The 21416-nt window shown below is 45.5% G+C and overlaps 1 protein-coding gene across 7 annotated transcripts in view; it reads left to right on the top strand.

Annotated features, from left to right (window-relative positions):
- The window catches only part of baiap2b (BAR/IMD domain containing adaptor protein 2b), a 49451-nt gene that overhangs the window by 17123 nt on the left and 10912 nt on the right, over nt 1–21416 (top strand). For 5 of the 7 annotated variants that reach the window (XM_047327612.1, XM_035612128.2, XM_035612133.2 and 2 more), the window contains 6 exons: nt 993–1079; nt 11058–11069; nt 11568–11629; nt 12988–13059; nt 14804–14941; nt 18723–18875. In XM_047327612.1, coding sequence (XP_047183568.1) covers nt 993–1079; nt 11058–11069; nt 11568–11629; nt 12988–13059; nt 14804–14941; nt 18723–18875 — 524 coding nt within the window. The remainder of the gene's footprint in view (nt 1–992; nt 1080–11057; nt 11070–11567; nt 11630–12987; nt 13060–14803; nt 14942–18722; nt 18876–21416) is intronic. The other 2 variants (XM_035612127.2, XM_035612130.2) reach the window with 2 other exon arrangements.

The following is a 21416-nucleotide window of genomic DNA, read 5'->3' as shown; positions in this document are numbered from 1 at the left end:
CATTCTCTTGTTGCCATGGCGTTCAGTCCCAGTGTAGCTGACCCCTGACCCCTGACTGCTTGAATCCACCTTTGGCTGCTGCTTGACGCCATCTTGTCTCGGCGCCGGCTTGTTTGTGTGACGATGCTCGGTCTTTGGATTGCAGAGAGCTTTGACATCATCGCTGTGTGTCAGGATCCTTTCTGGGTTTTAAAAGATTCCCGTTGCGTCTTTAGCCACGTAAATAGTTTCTTTGTTTTGTTTTATCACTTGAACTGTTTTCATCTCCAGAGTATCATACCTGCAGCTGACTCGCTCCGAACGCTGGAGGTCCTGATCCTCTGAAGCAGATCCGCTTGAAATATTGATCATATTTGCATTTACAATATTTTTAGTTTTCTGGAGTCTGTTGAGTCTTCAGACTCACGGATCTGTTGCTCAGTCCTGGTTTCGTATATGTCACAGTCTCACGTCTCTACCTCTTGCCTCGTTTTAGAGCTCTGTCTATGATCTTGCTTCTTTTTTAATAGACATAAACTATAGACATTTGCCTCATAGACTTCAAGTTAAATGGCTCCTGGTTTAATCTGCAGCTGCTGACGTGTGTGGCAGCTGTAGGCCGGATGCCTGCGTCCTGACTGTCCTGTACATTTGTCTTTGGAAATAAAGAAAGAGGGAATACAGTACAGATTTTTTACTTTTAAGATTTGAGCTGAGCAGTTGTAAATATTTTCTTTTTCTTATGGTGCCGGACGTTTTGGGAGATGGGTTTTAAAAGCTGAAGCTATTTGCACGGCTAGATTTATGGGCTTTCTCTGTTTCCATAGAGCTTCTTCCTTCTCCTGCCTGGTTTCCATTTCCGCCTGTCGCTCTCTATTTCCCATGCCCAACCTTGCCTCTCCCTGGGGGGGACGTGGGGACGGGGGGCGGCTGTAGCGTTCCAGAGCTGAAGAAGAGAATGATCTCCCCTCCGCGCCCTTGATCTGACGCCCAAAATGCTTCCATGTTTCCAGGTGTCACATATGCTGCAAAGGGCTACTTCGACGCTCTGGTGCGGATGGGCGAGATGGCCAGCGAAAGTCAAGGCTCTAAGGATCTCGGTGAGTCCTTGTAGTGGCTGTAGCGCCCCCTGGTGGGGCGGAGGGGAGGGGGGGTGGGGTGTGTGGGGGATGGGACGGCTCGCGCTGATCGAGCGGAAGCAGCTGATGACCAACCTGAAACTGGACACACACACACACACACACACGTGGCCTTTTCTACTCCAGTAATTCAGTCATTAAATCTTAAAAACATACGTAAATATTAAAAACTGAGCACTTTACAGCGTATTTGATGTATGATTACTCCCGATTCACGTTGTCAGTCACATTATGATTAAATAAGACTTATATTTGTCGCGGCATCGCCACTCTTCTTGTGTCCTTTACGTACACGGAAGTGAAAAGCTCACCCCCGTGTTGTTTATTTCGCTCCTCTGTGAGAAAATACTAAATTCACAAATTCGTCTGGCATTCCATGATGAACGTGACACACGAATCCCCCACACTGGTAGTTAAAAGTCCTCTCATTCAGAACAACGTTCCCCGCTGGGCTCCGCCTCTCGCACCGTGCGTTGTCGCCTGGTTTCACTTGGATCAGCTCTGGTTCCGCTCGTCGTGGACGAGGATCGCAGCGGCTGCACGGGTCGCGCTCTGCGCCCGGTCGAGTCGTACAGTCTGCCGACCCCAGTGGCATGCTGGGAAATGTGAGGAAGTCTGCGTGAGTTCTGCTCCTCTTCCTTCTTTTACCCTGGTGTGACTGAGGAGGGAGGAGGATGTAAAAGCTGCCTCCATTGCTCAAGGGGAGACCCTTCCTCGCACTTCTTCTTCTGGAGCTTCATCATTTTAACCCCCCCCCCCCCGTGTCTTTAAGTCGCGTGCCCGCTCTGATCCTGAGCAGCCAACAGCTCGTTACTGTCCGTTCATCTTCCGCTCCGCAGTGACGAGCACGAGAGGTTCATCTGCTCCCTGTTATTATAATCCAGTTTTAATGAGCACGTACGCGCATGTGATTCAAAGGTTCAGTTATTTAAATAAAACCACCTCAAAGGATAAAATGTCAAAAACCTCATGTGAAACTTGTGGTAACAAGTAAAACTCCCCCTTCGTGTTCCGGAGACGTCTGTGACTTCAAAACATCTGGAACCGTTTGATTTTCTGCCGCTTCTTTTTTTGGAACTTGGAAAAATGCTTTATGATATTACGTAGCTGGTAAAGACCAGTGTGCACTGACCAAACTGCTGAACTATTATTAATCAATTCAAATACTTTTCACGGGGAAAAGGAACAAAGTCCCTGATTTCAGCTGCTTCCTTGTGAATATCTTCTGGCTTCTTTGCTCCTCTGTGACAGTGAACTCAATATCTTTGGTGTCTGAACAAAAGAAAACATCATCTCGAGGTTTTCGGGAAACACGATCAATATTTTTCCACATTTTATGGACTAAAACGTCATTTTCTTTTGCGCGTCACAATTATCCCACTTCCGTTAATCCCCCATCTGCATCGACACGGCTGCTTTGTGCCTGTCATGTCCTCCCTCGCCTTCTGTTCACATGCATGTCGCCTGTTTCATGTTCCTTTTCTTTTGACATTTCTTTTACGGCAGGCGGACCATGACTTGGCACAACCCCCGGTGAAACTACGAGGCTTGTGCCGAGCGGATTGATGCGGTCGTGTCCGCGGGGCTCAGAGCAGACTACAGGGGAGATGATGACAACGCTTATTACTTTTGCCAAGTGCGTTTAGCATATTCCATTACTTGTGTTGAACCTCACAGCCGCTCAGTGAATTACCGGAGGGAGATGCAGAGAGAGAGAGAGTTCTTTAGTCATAACTTCAGGTCGGATGTGTGGTCCGTCTGTGGGACCGGCTGGTTGGAAGTCACGTACGTTCAAAGAAGCTCCGGCAAATGAATCCGTGGAAGACACAATGTTTCCTACAGATGGAGTCTTTATTTACTGGGTGGGACTACGTGAGTGTGGGGAGACGACTAATGAGCCGTCTCCTGAAGCCATGTTTCTCCGGCTCCCAGAAGAGATCTTTGTTAGGTAGAGACGGCCGATGAGACACGATCGATCTGGTTTTCTCTACAGAATAACGAGCGGCGGAGGATTTCTGTTTTCTGTTTTCGGTGTAGAAGAGGAAACATCCTCGAGTGTGTGTGTGTGTGTGTGTGTGTGTGTGTGTGTGTCAGGGATAATGACTCACCCCGGGCTTCACCCTCACACTTCATAATTGATGAGGACAGATGCCGACGGCAGACTTGTAAAAATCACCAGTTGTTCCCTTCACTGGGTTTCGTTCGTTCAGAGGAGAGAACGTCCGACTGTGACAGAGCCCAATTGAACCAGGCCGGACTTGAACTCCGCTCGGGTGAATTCGGGCGTTAAAGGCTCCGTCACCTCGCACCGTACTCGCCGTGTTATTAATCGGAACATTAAGAGGAACACAAGCTAACAGCGTGAACACGTGACGGGGTGACGCAAGGACAAGATGAAGCGTTGGCTTTGAGAGGTCGATGGAGAAAGTGAAGGAGGAGGATGATGACGTCCAGAAGAAACATGTAAAGTTCAATACGTTATAGATTTTAATAAGATGTGTCACTGCGAGATCTTTGTTCACAGTGTAGTCAATGTCAAAATCATTTAGATGAGTTTTATACAGTTTGAATCTCGCACCTATAGCAAATTAAGATATGAATCGATGCCCTTCCATTGGAGTCGGGGGTTTGTTTCCTCTGCACCGCAGCAGAGTTCAACCTGGTGATCAGACTGGAACACTTCAACTGTTGATGATAGTTCCATCTCAAACTGGCTAATTAATACAGAAAACATATCGTCAACATTTGTGGCCTTCAATAACCTGACTCACGTCTCCTCGTGGGGACACAATCCCACAGAGAGCTGTGTGTGTGTGTGTGTGTGTGTGTGTGTGTGTGTGTGTGTGTGTGTGTGTGTGTGTGTGTGTGTGTGTGTGTGTGTGTGTGTGTGTGTGTGTGTGTGTGTGTGTGTGTGTGTGTGTGTGTGTGTGTGTGTGTGTGTGTGTGTGTGTGTGTGTGTGTGTGTGTGTGTGTGCGCGTGCGTGCGTGCAGAGAGACGAGATGCTCCATGACAGCAGAGTGTGTAGTGTCATCCCACTCTTCACTACACACCCCCCCACCTCCCTCTCTGTCTGTGAACGCCCCCGCGTCGATGTGGGAGCTCAGGCAGCCCTGGGAGAACACGCCGACTCTGCACACGCTTCTAAAAATAGATGAGGATGAAAAATGCCTCAACCAGAGCGGCTCCGAAGGAGGAGGAGGAGGAGGAGGAGGAGGAGGAGGGGAGCCGGAGTACGACGCTCACGATGTGCAGCCCAAAGATGGCGATGGTGATGTCGGTGCGTCTGAAAACGTCGCTCTTCCGTTTACTAAATATGGACTTGGAGGGGGGAGGGGGCGGGGGGGCTCCTGCAGTTCCGGTTCCCCTCTCTGACCATATAAGGGTTTCCACCATTCACAAGCAAATTTGAGGCAGAGGTGGTTGTTCACTCATGTCTGTGCTCTGATATACAAACCTGAGGGAAGCGCAGGCACAAAGGGAAAGACTCCATTTTGACTTTGACTATAATCTGATATACCACATATTTTTATGATCCAAACCTGCGTTTCCTGCAGTGCGTACATCTCGGCCCGTTGTAGCCTCTCTGCCCCTCACACCTCCAGCTGTTTTGTCTGCACAGTTGCAGCGTTTCACAGCGGAGACGTCGGCAGGGGAGGTTTTATGTTCACGATGGCAGCGTTTCATTTTCACCACGAAGTTCTGACATGCAACACGTTCTACATCGTCACCTTAAATACAACAACGTCTCGTTTCTGTTTTACTGAAAAATGTCAATTTTTTATCCAAACTGCAAGAGGACACTGATCAATGAGTGATCGGGTCCTAAATATAATAATGAAATGATAATAATAATAATAATAATGATGCCTAAATGATTCCTGATGAACTGCCAATATTCTCTACTATATTTCCTGCAGTGCGTGACCATGAGATAGAATTTACATAGTGACCCCCCCCCCCATCCGTCTCTCACACAGTCCCATCGCCAACGGGCCTAAGCTAAGTTTTAGCATAACATCCATCTAATTGAAACAACATCAGCAACATGAGATCACACACTTGATTAAGGCAGCAGCTGCGGGAGGCTGAAGTTCTGACAGATCAGAAAGACAAAGTTTCCTTCCTGTGGTTCAATATTCATCAGCAGATTTTGACTGTATAATTTTTTCTGGGCGATGATATGGGTTTAAATCACCTGCAGCAGAAATATGAGCCCTTGCTCCCCGAAGGCCGAGGTAAAGAAAAAACAGAGGGTGACGGCAAAAACGGAGACTCATAAACGGGGATGGGGAAGCAATATCCCTGATTACTGCGTGACTGTTACACTTGCTGAGTCACGGAGCTTCTCTCGGGGAAAGTCTTTTCCTTCCACTTGTTTTAAATGTCACCCTGCCAAGTGTGGGAGTGAGCTCTCCGTGACCCCAGGCTGAATTTCACCAGGGCTCAGAATTCAGCCAGCGTTCTCCTGTCACCCTCCGCCTCCTTATCTCACCATCTCACAATGTAAACGTTCTGGTTCTCTAGCGCACAGCGAATCGTTTCCTGCCCGAGTCCAACCGGTTCAAAACATCTGTGGCATTTGGAATCACCAGCTGACGACAGGTCAGTGACCAGTCCGGACTGAGAGCTAGTCCAAATCTAATTTGAGTTATGTAAAAGCTGAAGTGTTGTCAGAGAACAGGAGGATTTGAGGACTAGGGCGTTTCTTTGTTTTTCCTCAAGGTCTAATGAGGCAACCGCAGACGCTCTGGGACCTGCCAGAGGGGTCACAGGGTCCATCTGTTGGGGCTACCATGAAGGGTTGTTTGGTCAGCGGGTGAAACAAATGCAGTTGGGCCAATTTATACAGGCTCCAGCAACAACAGGGCTGTTAATGCTAGAGGGTCAGTCGGGCCAACCTGAGCAATACTGGGGGGTAACTCGAGGGGCGCAAGGGGGTTGCCAGGACCACCTACTGTCACCTTTTCTCAATACTGTGGCTAGGAAACTGTTTGCTAGACCAACAGCAGAGTCAGCAAGTGGAAGTGTGGCACTTGAGCAGACTAGAAGGGCAGTTACGGTGAGCTGAGGGGCACTTGCACCCATCGGAGGCCATTTATTCATCCACAGGGACATTTGGCTATAACCAGAGTAGAAGATGGACAAACTAGAGGAGCACTTGAGTCATGTAGAGGGTCGGCTTGACCACCAGGGCTACTGCAGGGACCGCAGGGCTACTGCAGGGACCCCAGGGCTACTGCAGGGACCCCAGGGCCGACGAGAGGGCATGTGGGTCGACCTGAGTGGGCAGATAAAAGTTCGACCAGGAAGGTGCCTGGTACCACTACCGGGGCAGTAGAGTGACCACTAGAGGAATTTGGGCCAATGAGAAGCCCCCCCGTGGCACACGTGTTTTAATTCCCAACCAGGGTCAAACTTGCTATTTCTTCACCGAAACCCAAGTGACCCAGTCTCAGATTGGAGTTGGAGCTGATCAGAACAGCTTCACTCTTACTGTACCAATTTAGCTTCCACTTACCGTTTCTGCCTCTTTTTTTTTTAAGAAAGTCGTTGTTGCTGAGAAGGAATGAGGGAAGGTGACACTTAAGAGAGTGAAAGTGTTCCAGGCTCATTGTCAACCTTCAGGAAGTCTCTGGTCAAATCTTAAACTTTGCCCTCACCTGTCAGTCTCCAACCTTTACCTGACTCCATTTCATGTTTCTTTCGTCTGTCGCGTTCATCAGCACTTTTACAAATCAGCAGCCTTTGTCAACACTGAGCCACACGTGTCTTCGAGTGCCAGTGGCGAAGCCACATCAAGGAGGTGTTGTGTAGTGTCAAGATTAACAAAATCAACGCAATAGTGAGTTAATTGTGTTTGACTCCATAAAATGTCCTTGAGGTGTCGCATGGTCCCTGATGTCGGGGAATCAGCCAAACGGTGACGGGTGAATATAACTTTCTTTCCATTTTCGTGAAAAGAAGAGTGTTTGTAAAGCTTTTTTAACGCCTGTTGTTCCCATTCTTGTGGCACTTCCCAGTTTTATGAATTAAAAGCTGAACATAGTGGCACTTGTCATCTCCTCAGTAGCTTATTGTCACCATTCTGTGGTGTGAAGACGGCGATGGCAGTGAATCCTCTTCTTGTCTGTCTTTTAACAACAAGGTTGAAGGATTCCTTTTTTTTCCTGTTCTGATGCAGCCCTCTCTCGTTACTGCCTGATTTGTGACTTCACGTTTTTAACGACAATTTTATTCACGACACAAAAAGCCGCCGGGTTCCATCGCTCCCTCCCTCCCCCAGCATGTGTCCGCTGACAATCCGTCTCCATTTGGCCCCCACGTCAGCCGCCCTCTAATGATTATGTATAGCTGCTCGTTCATATCGATCTTCTGTTGCCTGATTCCTTTTAAAAAAAGACAAAAAAGATTGACGTTGCTTTTTTTCAATACTCTGTAGAAATGAAGCGACCAGGAGAGACGCGGCATGTTAGTATTGGGATAAGAGCTGCTCCGGCCGCTGCGGAGACGCAACAATACATGAATCGCCCTCCGTCATATGGCCATTAACTGTACGTCTCTCTCCTTCACCCTCCGCCGAGCTCGGGAGCTCACGGGCAGCAGCCAGCACAATGAGCCCAGATGTGAGCGCTGCCTCTTCTCGATTAGCTGAATAATGGGCCTGCACCCTCCCTGCAGTCACAACTGCTCAACACACACACACACACACACACACACACACACACACACAGTGTACTGCACACGGGTGGAGACTTTTCCTGCACCAACAGGAACATTTGAGGAATATTCCGTGGCGTCTGTGTGGAGAGTGGCAGGAGCCGCGACATGGCGATGATAGTGTTTTCCGCAAATTGTACTAAGGGGGGGTCTCCGAGTTGCGGAGCAACATTTGTGGACAATGTGCGTTCTCACACACAGCTCCTCTGGACACACGTGTGGTTCGGTAGTTGGGACTAGTTGTTTTCACCGATTGTACTTTACCCCAGTTTGGTTTATCAGGGTCGATACGTGAGCATTAAGTCTTAGATTAAATTCTGTGAGCTGCGTTTTTTAGGTGCTCATTTGTTCACTCCAGCACCACGTGTGCTGTAAACCTCCGGATCCGCGACTCAACAATGGATTCTTTTGTGCCTTTATTGCCTCACTGGGTTCTGGTATTTTGGCCGGTTGGCCAGATGCACAGAGCGTCAGACGTCTTTTTTTAAACAAACTTTTGAAACGGACAAAAGCAGCACTTGTGTTTTGCCGCCTGGATGTGGGACGTCGTGTGCTCTGGGTGCCGACAACAATACCGCGGCTCTCAGACGATGCTGATCTGCTCTGATTATCGGTTTAAGCAGCTTAGTTCTGACTGGTATAGAAGTCCAGTATTTCACAAAGCAAGGTGGAGAGGTTTTTGGATTAAGTGGGCGCACAAATGAAAACGAGAACATCCAGGAATTTGTGAATCTTCCAGCTGCCGGACAAACTAAGTCATTATGCACTAGTGTGAGAACTGTTGTAGCAGTTCAGTGGATATGAGTGTTCAGAGGATACTAAAACTTTATTACTCCCTCTTCATGTTGTCCATCGGACTCTGTTCTTTAAGAACACAGCATGCTTCACTTCATGAGTCTGATCCAGAAACGTGAGCAGTCACGTGATCAGAAACCAGCAAAGTCTCTTGTAAATCCACATCAGAGTCTGAGTGACGCTGCTGTTTTTGCAGATTTCAGTGGTTATCTTGCTTAATAGTATATTATAATGTATACATTATAATAAAAAACAAACTGACTTCAAACTGAGCGAGGCTGAGGAGCAGGCGGCTTTGGCTCGTTGGTTCACTGGGCTGGATGATGGAGACGAGGCGCGAAGAAGATTCTCTGAGAGAGTTTTAGAGAATGAGTCCCGGGTATATCGATAAGAAATGATAAATGTTCAGAGATATTTTATGGAACAGGGACTGAAATACAAATGACAGAAGAAGAAGAAGAAAAAATACACATAAACATCCCATTGTTCATTTGTTTGGTTGCCTGCAGCAACATCCGCCCTGATGTCCTGGAAACTAATATCTAGTGAATTTCACCGACTCTTGAATATGTTTTATAAAATGCACTCTGATGGAGTGTGTGTTGGACTCAGAAATCTAAGGAGGAGTTTGAAAGTAGATGCCAATGTGTTTATCCTGTCCTGTCCTGTCCTCTCCTGTCCTTCTCTGTCCTTCTCTGTCCTGTCATGTCCTGTCCTGTCCTCTCCTGTCCTTCTCTGTCCTGTCCTGTCCTCTCCTGTCCTCTCCTGTCCTTCTCTGTCCTTCTCTGTCCTGTCCTCTCCTGTCCTTCTCTGTCCTTCTCTGTCCTGTCCTCTCCTGTCCTCTCCTGTCCTGTCCTCTCCTGTCCTTCTCTGTCCTTCCCTGTCCTGTCCTCTCCTGTCCTGTCCTGTCCTGTCCTGTCCTGTCCTGCGGCAGTCCAACACTTCATATATGGCTTCATATCGCTGCGCTGCATTTTCATGAGCACCTGGCTGCAGGGGAGAGGAGAGGATGGGAACTGTTTCGTCAGTGTTTCTGCAGAAAGTTTAAGGGACTCTTGATCTTAAACACGACCAGGGAGAAATACTCGCCTCAAAATTGTCCTTCCTGTCCGGATCTGAAAATAAAGATCCACGTCTTCCACCACCTCCTGCTCTGACCTTTTCTAAATCCCCCCGATTCCAACTGAGTCTCGTCTGCATGACCGCAGCACTTCTGTTAAGCCTGTTAATCCTGTTCAGACAGACCACACTGTCCACACTGTCCACACTGTCCACAGGTCCACACTGTCCACAGGTCCACACTGTCCACAGGTCCACACTGTCCACACTGTCCACAGGTCCACACTGTCCACAGGTCCACACTGTCCACAGGTCCACACTGTCCACAGGTCCACACTGTCCACAGGTCCACACTGTCCACACTGTCCACAGGTCAATACTATCCACCTCGTTGTTGCTCCCTCACATCAGCATCATAAATTCCGTGATGTCAGCGAACATCACGCAGAAGTCCGACGAGCAGCGTTGATGGTTATTGATGAGTTCCTTTAGAAGAGATTAGCTCCGATGCTCTGTGACGCTGCTGCAGCTGGAGAAAACCTTTTTCATATTTATTATATTGTTAATGTAACATTGATAATATCTTACAACAGATGTACTTCATCAGCGTTTCTGTACTTGTTGGGAAGTGTGCAATAAGAAATCATAGCACATGTACAGTATGTGTTTATAAGATGCTGTTTAATGTATAATATTTTCTTAAATCAAGTGTTGCATGTATTTGGTTTCATTTGTGTTTATATATAGTTATTATATATGGTATTAAGTTATAATATTACTCTATTATATTTACTTTCACTGGTCAACTTTGAAGGGTAAAACTATAGAGCTCGACTGGATTTAAACATGTGACACAAACATGTCATATACATACAGTATAGTGTACATATATATATATATATATATATATATATATATATATATATATATATATATACTGTTTATAAAACTATAAAAAAATACTGTGCATGATATTTTACAGTGTAAACATAAACTCAACAGCGCTCTCTGGTGGACAAATGATATAATTGTGGATTTTCAATCAAATCTTTTGCAATTTTCTGTTGCTGATTTCTCGTTACTTATCGGCAGTTGGTCGGACTCTGTTCTGTACGTACTGTATCGTTGTATCTGTATCAAAATGCTCCTACATATTATTATAATAATGATTGGATGGTCTTGACGTACAGTACGTGGAGGGTCGGACCAACTGCCCGTGTGTTCCTGTCGTGTGTCTCATTTCTCTCGGCGTCGGTAGTTCGATCTGTCGCTGTCTCTCCAGGTCTCGATCCCTCTGTTCCTTTTCTCAAACTAGTTCTTTTTTGTTCCTTTTTTGTTTTTGTTTTGACAACGCATTGCATATTCAGAAGAGGCAGCATGTAGGTACCTTTAAGAAACGACACGCACCTCGCTGGCTGCATGAATCACCCTGTACTTTCTACTTCTCTTTTGGTTGTTGCTGTGTTTCCCCCCTTGTTATGTTGTAGTGGAACATTTGAAGATGACCACATTCTTGATTTATTAAGATTTGATTATCACGCTGTTCCTGTGTGTTTATTACCAGTAGTGCCAATAAGTGTATGTTCAGCGGAGAGTAACTCTTTGGGTTTTCTCGCATCTCGTCTGCTGTGCTGCACATTTCTGGAACGTTCTTTTGATTTGGTCATTGTTTTGAGTCGAGTCTGCTTCATCGGCATCGTGTTTCATCTCCTCCTCCTCCTCCTCCTCCCTCGACCCCACACGCCCGTCCTTCATCTGTTCTTTGTGCCTGCATGGTCTTTTTTTTGCACGACGTACGATTGCACGATGCTCGCAGATATCTGAGAGATTAAATATGACTCTTCTCTCTCCTCTGTCTTCGCCTCGCCGCTCTGCAGGGGAGGTTCTCTTTCAGATGGCTGAAGTGCACCGACAGATCCAGATCCAGCTCGAGGAGATGGTGAGCATGTGGCCATGATGGCGGCGTTGTTGCTAAACTCAGCGCTTCTTAAGCCTCGATGTCTCGAAGCCAAACAGATTGTTGGCGGGTTTGTTTTGACGTCAACATCACGAGATATATTTGAACATTAAATACACTCTTCACTGTCCTTGACTAGGTTCTAATACATTTCCAGCAGCTTCACTGATCTTGCGATGTGTAAATTACATTAATAACAGACTGAAATCCTTTTTTTTGGTCAATTCTCCTAAAGAGCGTTGAGTCTTTTCCAAAGAGTAAATTGGCCAGTTATGGCGACATTAGCACGGAACTTCCAGTTCAGAGAATATTCATGCAAATTATCTTATTAAGTAATTTTTCCTCTCATCCATTTTGTGTAATAGGTGTCAAAGATCCTGGGCAATGATAATGTTTTTGTACAATGCTACAATTTACAAATTATGCCGTTGAGCCGCTGCTTGTTTCTCCCGCAGAGGGACTGAGAATTGATGCTCTGACCTCTGACCTTGCTCTTCACTGAGTTCTCCTCACAATCTAATTTGCTGGAAGTTCCTGCTTTTTCAGAAAAACATCCTCCTGCTGATAGAAGTTAAAGAGAATATCAGGTCTCCGTCGATAAGAGGGACAGAACGAGGACGAGAGGTCACTGAGTTGCTTTGGCAGTTCTTTTTTTTCTGCTGATCATCTAAAATATATCACGTAGGTCAGATTGTTGTCAGAATATAATAATTACCGTGTACCGGGCTGCAACTAACCATTATTTTCATTATCAATTAATCTTTTCATTAGTTTTTTGGTCCATAAAAAAACGTTGTTGATGATGTTCACATTTAAGGAGCTGAAATTTTTTTTTTCAAAAAAACTACTTGAACCAATTAATCAATTATCAAAATAGTTGGCGATTAATTTAGAAGTCGGTTACTAATGATTAACTGTTGCAGCTCTGACCGTATTACAAAATATTTCACTGCTGGTTGAACTCTGCCCTCTGAACTAACACACACACACACACACACACACACGTACTGTACATCTACACATGCACAGAGACAAGTAGTTGACTTCGGTGGACACTTCTCACGCCAGACATCCTCCGCTTATCCGCTGGGTGGGACGTTTCCGATGGCAACACACATCACAAGTTCCCCTTCGAGTTCAGGTCTTGTGCTGCGATGCTGCGCGGCCACATTCCTTTTGGGAAAGTAACCTACTGTGGTTAAGTGTGTGACAACTTGAGGTGTGTGTGTGTGTGTGTGTGTGTGTGTGTGTGTGTGTGTGTGTGTGTGTGTGTGTGTGTGTGTGTGTGTGTGTGTGTGTGTGTGTGTGTGTGTGTGTGTGTGTGTGTGTGTGTTTTGCAGCTGAAGTCTTTCCACAACGAGCTGCTCACGGAGCTGGAGAAGAAGGTGGAGCTGGATGCACGATACCTGAACGTGAGATTCCCGTCTTCACGTACAATTACACACACAGACGAGCGCTGCCTTCACGTGCTCGTCCCACTTGTGAAGTCAGTTATGAGAATGTCACGTTCAAGTGCTCTGTGGTCGGAACGAATAGGAAAAAAAATGGCGAGATGGCTGATGTAATAACAGATTGAAATAATGTGAACTGGCAACAGTTAATACTTGTTGCACTGTTGAAGATAAAGAATTACAGTCGCAGCATCCATCACTGAATCCCTCGTCTTCTCCGCCACGTTGAAAGGTTCTGGGATGGAGAGATGGAGACGAAACCGCAGCTAAAAAGGGAAAAGTTGTTCTGCGATATGTAATTATGTGGTGTTAATAATTAAGGGCTGCTGCAAATTGTGTCTTTCAAAGCAAATGATCAATTAATGCAGCTTTTAGGAAAATGAAATTATTATTTTTTAACAGCAGCAAATCCACCAAATGAATTTAGTTTTATTTAGGCCCCGATCATCTTTTTCTCACTGAACACACGAGAATTTAAAGAAAAAAATATTTTTAGAGCACCGATCATAATGATATATAATCATAATCATAACTCTCTCTCCATCATAACTGCACTCTGATTCTTTATGTAACATCTTACCTGACCAAGCATGAGCTTCACTGTCCTCTCTCTCTCTCTCTCTCTCTCCATCCCTCTCTCTCTCTCTCTCTCTCTCTCCATCCCTCTCTCCATCCCTCTCTCTCTCTCTCTCTCTCTCTCCATCCCTCTCTCCATCCCTCTCTCCATCCTTCTCTCTCTCTCTCTCTCTCTCTCTCTCTCCATCCCTCTCTCCATCCCTCTCTCTCTCTCTCGTTAATTTCCCACCGGCTTTCGTCCAAACCACTGCAGCGAGTTACATAAATCACATCCCACTCGGCCTCGTGAATTATGACTCAGTCTGTGAAAACTGAGGAGTTTTATGAGAAAAAAAAGAAAGGAAAAAAAACAACACTAATTTAACTAGACAATGAATTTATGGTGAACGGTAGTTTGGAATCGGTCCAAGACGTTGGACCTGGTCGGGGGCATGTTGCGACATGTTCCGAATGCTCTCTGATGAATGTCCCTCTGGTCGTTGCAGCCAAAAACTGATGATGTATTCAAATGTTTTTTAAATTTGATTCGCGTTTTGAAAAAAACTCATACACACAACTTGCAACGTACAGTATCAGTGATGTAGTGCAGCTGGCCTCTCACCCCCCGGTGCATGCTGGGATATGCGTTGACCCCCCTGTGAATATGCTCAGTAAAAACAAGGGCAGAGAATGATTCCTGAAAACCGTAAAACAAATTTGGCACTACAACAAAAATGAAGAGCACAAGCAAATTGTAGAAATAACACATTTTGGGATTATGATTATTAGAAGAAGAAGAAAATTGGGTGCAGCATTGTACAGAATTTCGGAATTTTACCACTTGGAAAGTCTGGGGAAGCTCTAACAAAGTGTTGTCACTGTAACAGATTGTGTTTTTTTTTTCCATATATTAAACTTTCAGGTCCACTGAACACAACTTAGCAAATTGTTGGGAGCTGCAATTGTGAATTAGGTGGCACCATGAACCAACCTTGCTTAGGAACCCAAAAAGAGGCGAGAGGAGAAGTAGAAATGAGCAGTACATCATCACCCACAGTTCCATCCTCCTCAGATCGGATCACTTCATCTTCTGTGGATGCAGAGTGACTTGCCCCCATCTCCCCCGCTGACTTTGTACTGCCCCCCGCAGGCCGCGCTCAAGAAGTACCAGACGGAGCACAAGGGCAAAGGCGAGAGTCTGGAGAAGTGCCAGGCGGAGCTGAAGAAGCTGCGCCGAAAGAGCCAGGGCAGCAAGCACCCGTCCAAGTACGGAGACAAGGAGATGCAGGTCAGTGGCAGGAAAGTCTTTTGAACGCTGGTTTCCTTTGGTTCCGTTATAGTGAAGCTTGAAGGAATAAAAACGTGTCCTGGCTCGTGTCCAGCTGAAGAACGCAGCCGGGGCCAAGGAGACACACGACCCCGTTGGCGTGTGGTGCAGAACAACCTGCCACAAGACATTTGTTTCTCATAATTCCCCTTCGACTCGACTTCGGCAGAGTAAGAATCACTTAACGCAGACACACGCCGAGTCTTCTTGTTGCGCACCACACACTCCGCTCCACGTGGAGTTTGGCTTTCAGATGCTTTCCCCTCCTCCTGATGGGATTTCTAGCTTCAGTGCGGCTGCTAATCCACGACTACTGCTGCTGATGGGATCATGGGATGTGCTGAGCTGAACGGGATGGGGGACCCCCGACCAGGGACACACACACACACACACACACAGTCTGTGAGCCGGTCGGTCTTCGTGGTTCTTCACAGCGAGAGAGATGGAGATCTCACTGCTGCAGCCACAGAAGGAAAAAATAATCTCTGAACTGGGATTGTTGAAAAGTATACAGGACAGCTTTATGGAAGAAGTGATGACACATTAGGAGCGAATACTAAAAGTGCAACTCTGCCTAAGTGCTCGCGTAACTCTCACAGCTTGTCATCCGTCTCATCAGCCTGCACTTTCATCGTGTTGGTTGACGACGATATCTCGGGACAGGTGAGCGAGTGTGTGTGTGTGTGTGTGTGTGTGTGTGTGTGTGTGTGTGTGTGTGTGTGTGTGTGTGTGTGTGTGTGTGTGTGTGTGTGTGTGTGTGTGTGTGTGTGTGTGTGTGTGTGTGTGTGTGTGTGTGTGTGTGTGTGTGCGTGTCTCTGTGGCCCTGTCATTGTGTGTGTGTGTGTGTTTGTGTACGTGCGTGCATGTGTGTGTGTGTGTGTGTGTTTGTGTGCGTGCGTCCGTGCGTGCGTGCGTGTGTGTGTGTGTGTGCGTCTCTGTGGCCCCGTCAGTGTGTGTGTGTGTGTGTGTGTGTGTGTGTGTGTGTGTGTGTGTGTGTGTGTGTGTGTGTGTGTGTGTGTGTGTGTGTGTGTGTGTGTGTGTGTGTGTGTGTGTGTGTGTGTGTGTGTGTGTGTGTGTGTGTGTGTGTGTGTGTGTGCGCGTCTCTGTGGCCCCATCAGTGTGTGTGTGGGTGTGTGTGCGTCTCTGTGGCCCCGTCAGTGTGTGTGTTGGTGTCGTGGTGACACATGGGGGGCGGGACCCTCTTACATAACCTGCACAGGAGACGCCGCAGAGATGTTCACGTCTATTCAGTCAGGGGAGAGAGAGAGACGGAGACCAGGAAGAAAGAAATGGATCTTCAGATGACTTGTGTTGTATTAAAATCTAGTATTTATTTGATTCAGAATCCGAACACGCCTGCACTGTGGCGAACACTCGACCTTCTCGCCCTCGGCAGGTTTGACCTCTGAACCTTGCCGATCAGCAACAGGCTCAATCTGAGGCTCATGGGACGTTTGGATTTTTCCGCCTCGTCAACACTTGAACTCAGAGATGCTTGAACTCACAGTGGAGCGAGGAACATTGACGGCCTGTCTGCAAAAAAGGCTTCACAAGAGAATCCAGTGTATTGTCTTTAGACACAATGTAATCCAGCTGTGCAGATTCTTTTAGGTGACATGCGGATTCACGACGAGCAAAAGCAAAAGATGTTTCCAGCTTCTCAAGACGTAAAGATCAGCTGCTTTTCTTAATATTTGGAAAACAAAAACATTCTGCAGACGAATCAGTCGGAGGAGAGTGATGCATCAGCGCTGACGGTACACATGATAAGAATAGTAGAAGAAGAAGGAACACGTCAGACGTGACTGAAATTATGATTTGGTTCGTGGCTTGTGACGTTATGTGAGATTCTGCCTCATGTCGGGAGAGTGAAACTCACCGTAGCTCATTTCCCAGAAAGGTTGTGTATAATATCACACACACACACACACACACACACACACACACACACACACACACACACACACACACACACACACACACACACACACACACACACACACACACTCCAGGGTTAAACCACCTATTGATTTCTTTCAGCGATATCCTGTTGTATCTGTAACCTGCTGCTCTCACAACCCCCCCCCCCCCTCCTCCTCCTCCCCCACTCCGCTGCCAGTCTGTCACTCACTCTCAGTTGATTGACAGCTCGCTCCTGGTGGTGGTGGTGCTCGCCGCCCATCTCCGTGGGCTCGACACCTGAAAGCTTGTCTCTCCACCTCCTCCGTTCGTATGACTCACGAGTGGCCTTCGCTGCTCATCACCGTGTGACGTCGTCCTGTGGGGGATCAGATGATCCGCCTCTGTGCGCCCACGTGAAAAACCTTGTTCGGTTCATAAACACTGTTTTGTGTTTTCTTGATAAATGACCATATTCAGGCAGGTGATCAAGATCAACCGTTTCTTTTTTTTTACCCGCAATGAAACATTTAGATTGAATTGGAAAATATAAAGGATCGTGTCAGTCAACTGATTAATTACAGTAATAAAAAAAAAAGACCTCCAATATTAAACCGTTAAAGGGAAACCAAAACTACCATCAACAACAGAGAATTTTTTTATTCTACACACTTTCATCTTGAAATGCAACAACTAGTGTACAATAAACTAGGTGTTCATTCATTTTGTTTATCTCCTTAAATGTGTTTCAGTCTGAAAATGTGAATACAATTTCTTAGAAAAATAAACAAAAATATAATTTTGAAAGTTAAACTAAAATATGAACAGTAGGAATTGTACCTCTCGTCTTTGGAGGAGCTTTGACTTATTAAGGTCACAACAGAAAAGAACAGTGTCTGTCAATAATATGCAGTTTTCCAATTTTGATTTTCAAATACAATACAAAACTTTTCCCCGACATAACTGTTAAATAAGATGAGGACTCTGCTTCGGTTCTTCGTTCATAAAGGCTGCCTTTCATAAAGCATAAACACATACATCAGTGAAGAAAATGATGAAAAATTCATATGAAAGTCACGATCTGTGAAACAGGACACTTCTCATTGCTCGTCGCCAATTTAACGTCAAGATCCTTTAAACTACAACGGATGAAAACAAGTCATTATATAATACATTAGCATTTTGATTTTTCTCTCTTCAAGGACTTGAAGGTTCAAATTCAAATGTTGTTTGTGAGTATGTGGTTAGAAAAATTACAGAATGGCCCTTTTAATAATCTTTACCTCACAATGCTGTTTCCCAGTGAACACGTCACAAAGACCCGGTAACGGCCTCATCAGCACGTGGTGCTGCTCCACGTGTCTCATTTTAAAATCACTTCCTGTCACGAACAGCGGGGTTGTTCTTCTTGTGGTTCCCTTTCGACCGGGGCCGTTCACACGTCGTGACTTCCTCCGCATCACCAACACCTCGGACTGGAGCATGAGGAGGAGGACGAGGGACCGATGGTGACTGGGTTTAAAAAGCCTGATAGAATTCAGCAGCCACATCAAAGCACACTTCTTCTCTTCTATATGTCACCAAGTTCTTAAAAACCCATCGCGGTGCAGTGCGGCCACATTATGATTCACCCAAACCATGTCGCTGTTGAGTGTTGTGTTTTAAATGTCATTTCTAATCGTGCTTTGAGTGAACACTCCAGTCCATTTGGACTTGACGTCATTTTGTCTCCGGTGTAGATTTTTACCCTTTAAAGCTCCAGTCAGCGGCGTCCGACTCTCAAAGCAGTTCCAACCTATCAATAATAATAATAATAATAATCATCACCATCATCCTTCCGCAGTACGTTGAGGCCATCAGCAACAAGCAGAGCGACCTGGACAGCTACATCGCCGAGGGCTACAAGAACGCGCTGTCGGAGGAGAGGAGGCGCTACTGCTTCCTGGTGGACCGGCAGTGTGCGGTGGCCAAGAACGGCAGCGTCTACCACAGCAAGGTGAGGAGGGGCCGTTCCAACCCATAGTTCATATCTCAAGTCCTGCGGACCCATGTGTTATTGCCAAAGCAGAGAATCACATATACAGATATGTACAGTAATGTGTAGAGCCCGGACGATATATCTGAGCCGTTCACAGACGTGTCGGTATCAGGGCTTACAGTGTGTTTACACAATTGTTACATTGTTACATTTCACATAAAATAAATAGTTCATTCTTTTTTCTGAATTCAAGTTCCTCATATTTGTTTGTATATTTGTGTTTTTTCTTTTTATTTATGGTTATTTATGATCATAAAGATTTGATAACGACATCTTAGGCATCATTGACAGATTTTTAAAAAGATATATATTTATACATCGGTATCGGAAATCTTGTACTCCCCCAAAACCCACATCGGCTGGGTTCTAGTAATATTAGTCTTGACACAAAGTTACCTAATGTAACATCGACACCTTACATCATTTAGATGAACAAAAAAGATATTAATTACAAACAGAGGTTTATACAGAAAGTAGAAAACTTCACACACAAACACATCACATCCACAGAACTATTACATGAGCAGAAAATCTTTCTTTCCCCGGAAACAATGTGACTCTCGACATTTATTCATCCGTCTCGTTCAGAGGAACCAAACCCCAGGTTCTCTCTCTCTCTCTGTCGCTCTCTCTCCCTCCCTATCTCTCTCTCTCTCTCTGTCCCGCCTCTCACTTCTTCACACCGGGGAAATGTGAAGTGGTGAAGTGAGTGGAGAAGGGGAGGATGAGGATGAGGATGAGGATGAGGAGGATGAGGAGGAGGAGGAGGAGGAGGATGAGGAGGAGGAGGAGGAGGAGGGAGGGAATGACCTACTTCTGCGAGAACACTTGGTTCAGACTCGGTGTGAGGGTGTGAAAGTGTCTGAATGAGTGACACGCACACACACACACAGACACACAGACACGCACACACAGACACGCACACACACACACACACACACACACACACACAGACACACACACACAGACACACACACAGACACGCACACACACACACACACACACACACACACACTGCAGACGTGATGACGCATCCGCAGCAGAAAAAGACTGAATTAGTGTTGAACGGTTATGAATCAACACTTGACTCTCGAGAATCGACAGATATTCAATCGGTGAATCATTTTAATTATCTTGTTTTCTCTCTGGTTCCAGCTTCTTCAACATGAAACAGAGAACTGAATCTTCTCAGAGTTCCAGATTGTTTGGTGGATAAGGAAATTAAAATACATCACCTAACTTGTTATAATGTTAAGGTCATATACGGAAAATGATTTGTCAGATTTGTGATCAGTTTTCAAAAGCCGAACATTCTCTGGTTCCAGCTTCTCTCACGTCACGATGTGTCGCTTTTCTTATTCTTCAGGAAAGTGAATATTTAGGAAGTTTGGGGAATTTGTTACTTTTCTTTTTTTTACATTGACAAGACGTAATGATCAATCAATAATATCTATGCGTGTCACTGACTGTCACACAGTCTATGACAAAGTGAAATATGATCTGTCTCCTTTGGGGAGAAGCTCTTCTTTTTTTTCTAACATCTTGGCAACATTAACAAGTTGGCAAATCTCCCACAGACGTAGTTTCTGTCTGAGTCGGGTGATGAGCAGCAACACAAGGACGAAGTCTGTAAAGCCTCCTCTTGGTTTTCATCATCACGCCGGTAAAGGCACTGAACACCTACACTGTACATGAGATATTCAATATACTGTAAGAGCTGATGTAGGTCACAGTGAGTCATCGTCTCCACCAGCGTCTCTATATCTCTCTTAGAGTCTCTATCTATCTATATCACTATATATCTCTACATCTCTATACTGTATCACTCTCTATATCATACTATATCACTATATATCTCTATATAACTCTATATCACTGTCTCTACATCTCTATACTGTATCACTCTCTATATCATACTATATCACTATATATCTCTATATAACTCTATATCACTGTCTCTACATCTCTATACTGTATCACTCTCTATATCATACTATATCACTATATATCTCTATATCACTCTATATGTCTATATCACCCTCTACATCTCTTTATCACTATATCACTCTCTATATCTATATCTCTATAGTGTATCACTCTCTATATCCCTCTATATCTATATCACTCTCTATATCTATATCTCTATAGTGTATCACTCTCTATATCCCTCTATATCTATATCACTCTCTGAAAACTAAACTACATTCAAAGTATTTCAGAATGAACACAACGCTCCCTCCGTCAGTCGCCTCTGTTTGTTTTATTTTTTCGCTGTACTGTACTTTAGCGTACGGGGGGGACAATCCAATTTAATTATCACATACACAAATGCAAAAGTACAGTACAGCAAAGAAACTACAACAAACAGAGGCGAGTGATTCTCCTCCTCACCGGCCTGCTGCTCTGCAAACTACGTCTGAAGAGCAGATTCTCTCCTCAGCCTCCTTCCAACATTCATGGCTTCGGCTGATGAATGCAAATGAAACGCGTCTTAATGTA

This window comes from Scophthalmus maximus, chromosome 16, assembly GCF_022379125.1.
Source record: "Scophthalmus maximus strain ysfricsl-2021 chromosome 16, ASM2237912v1, whole genome shotgun sequence".
In the NCBI taxonomy this organism is placed as follows: domain Eukaryota; kingdom Metazoa; phylum Chordata; class Actinopteri; order Pleuronectiformes; family Scophthalmidae; genus Scophthalmus; species Scophthalmus maximus.
Note: the sequence above shows the minus strand (reverse complement) of the source record. Positions and strands in the feature narration are given on the sequence as shown.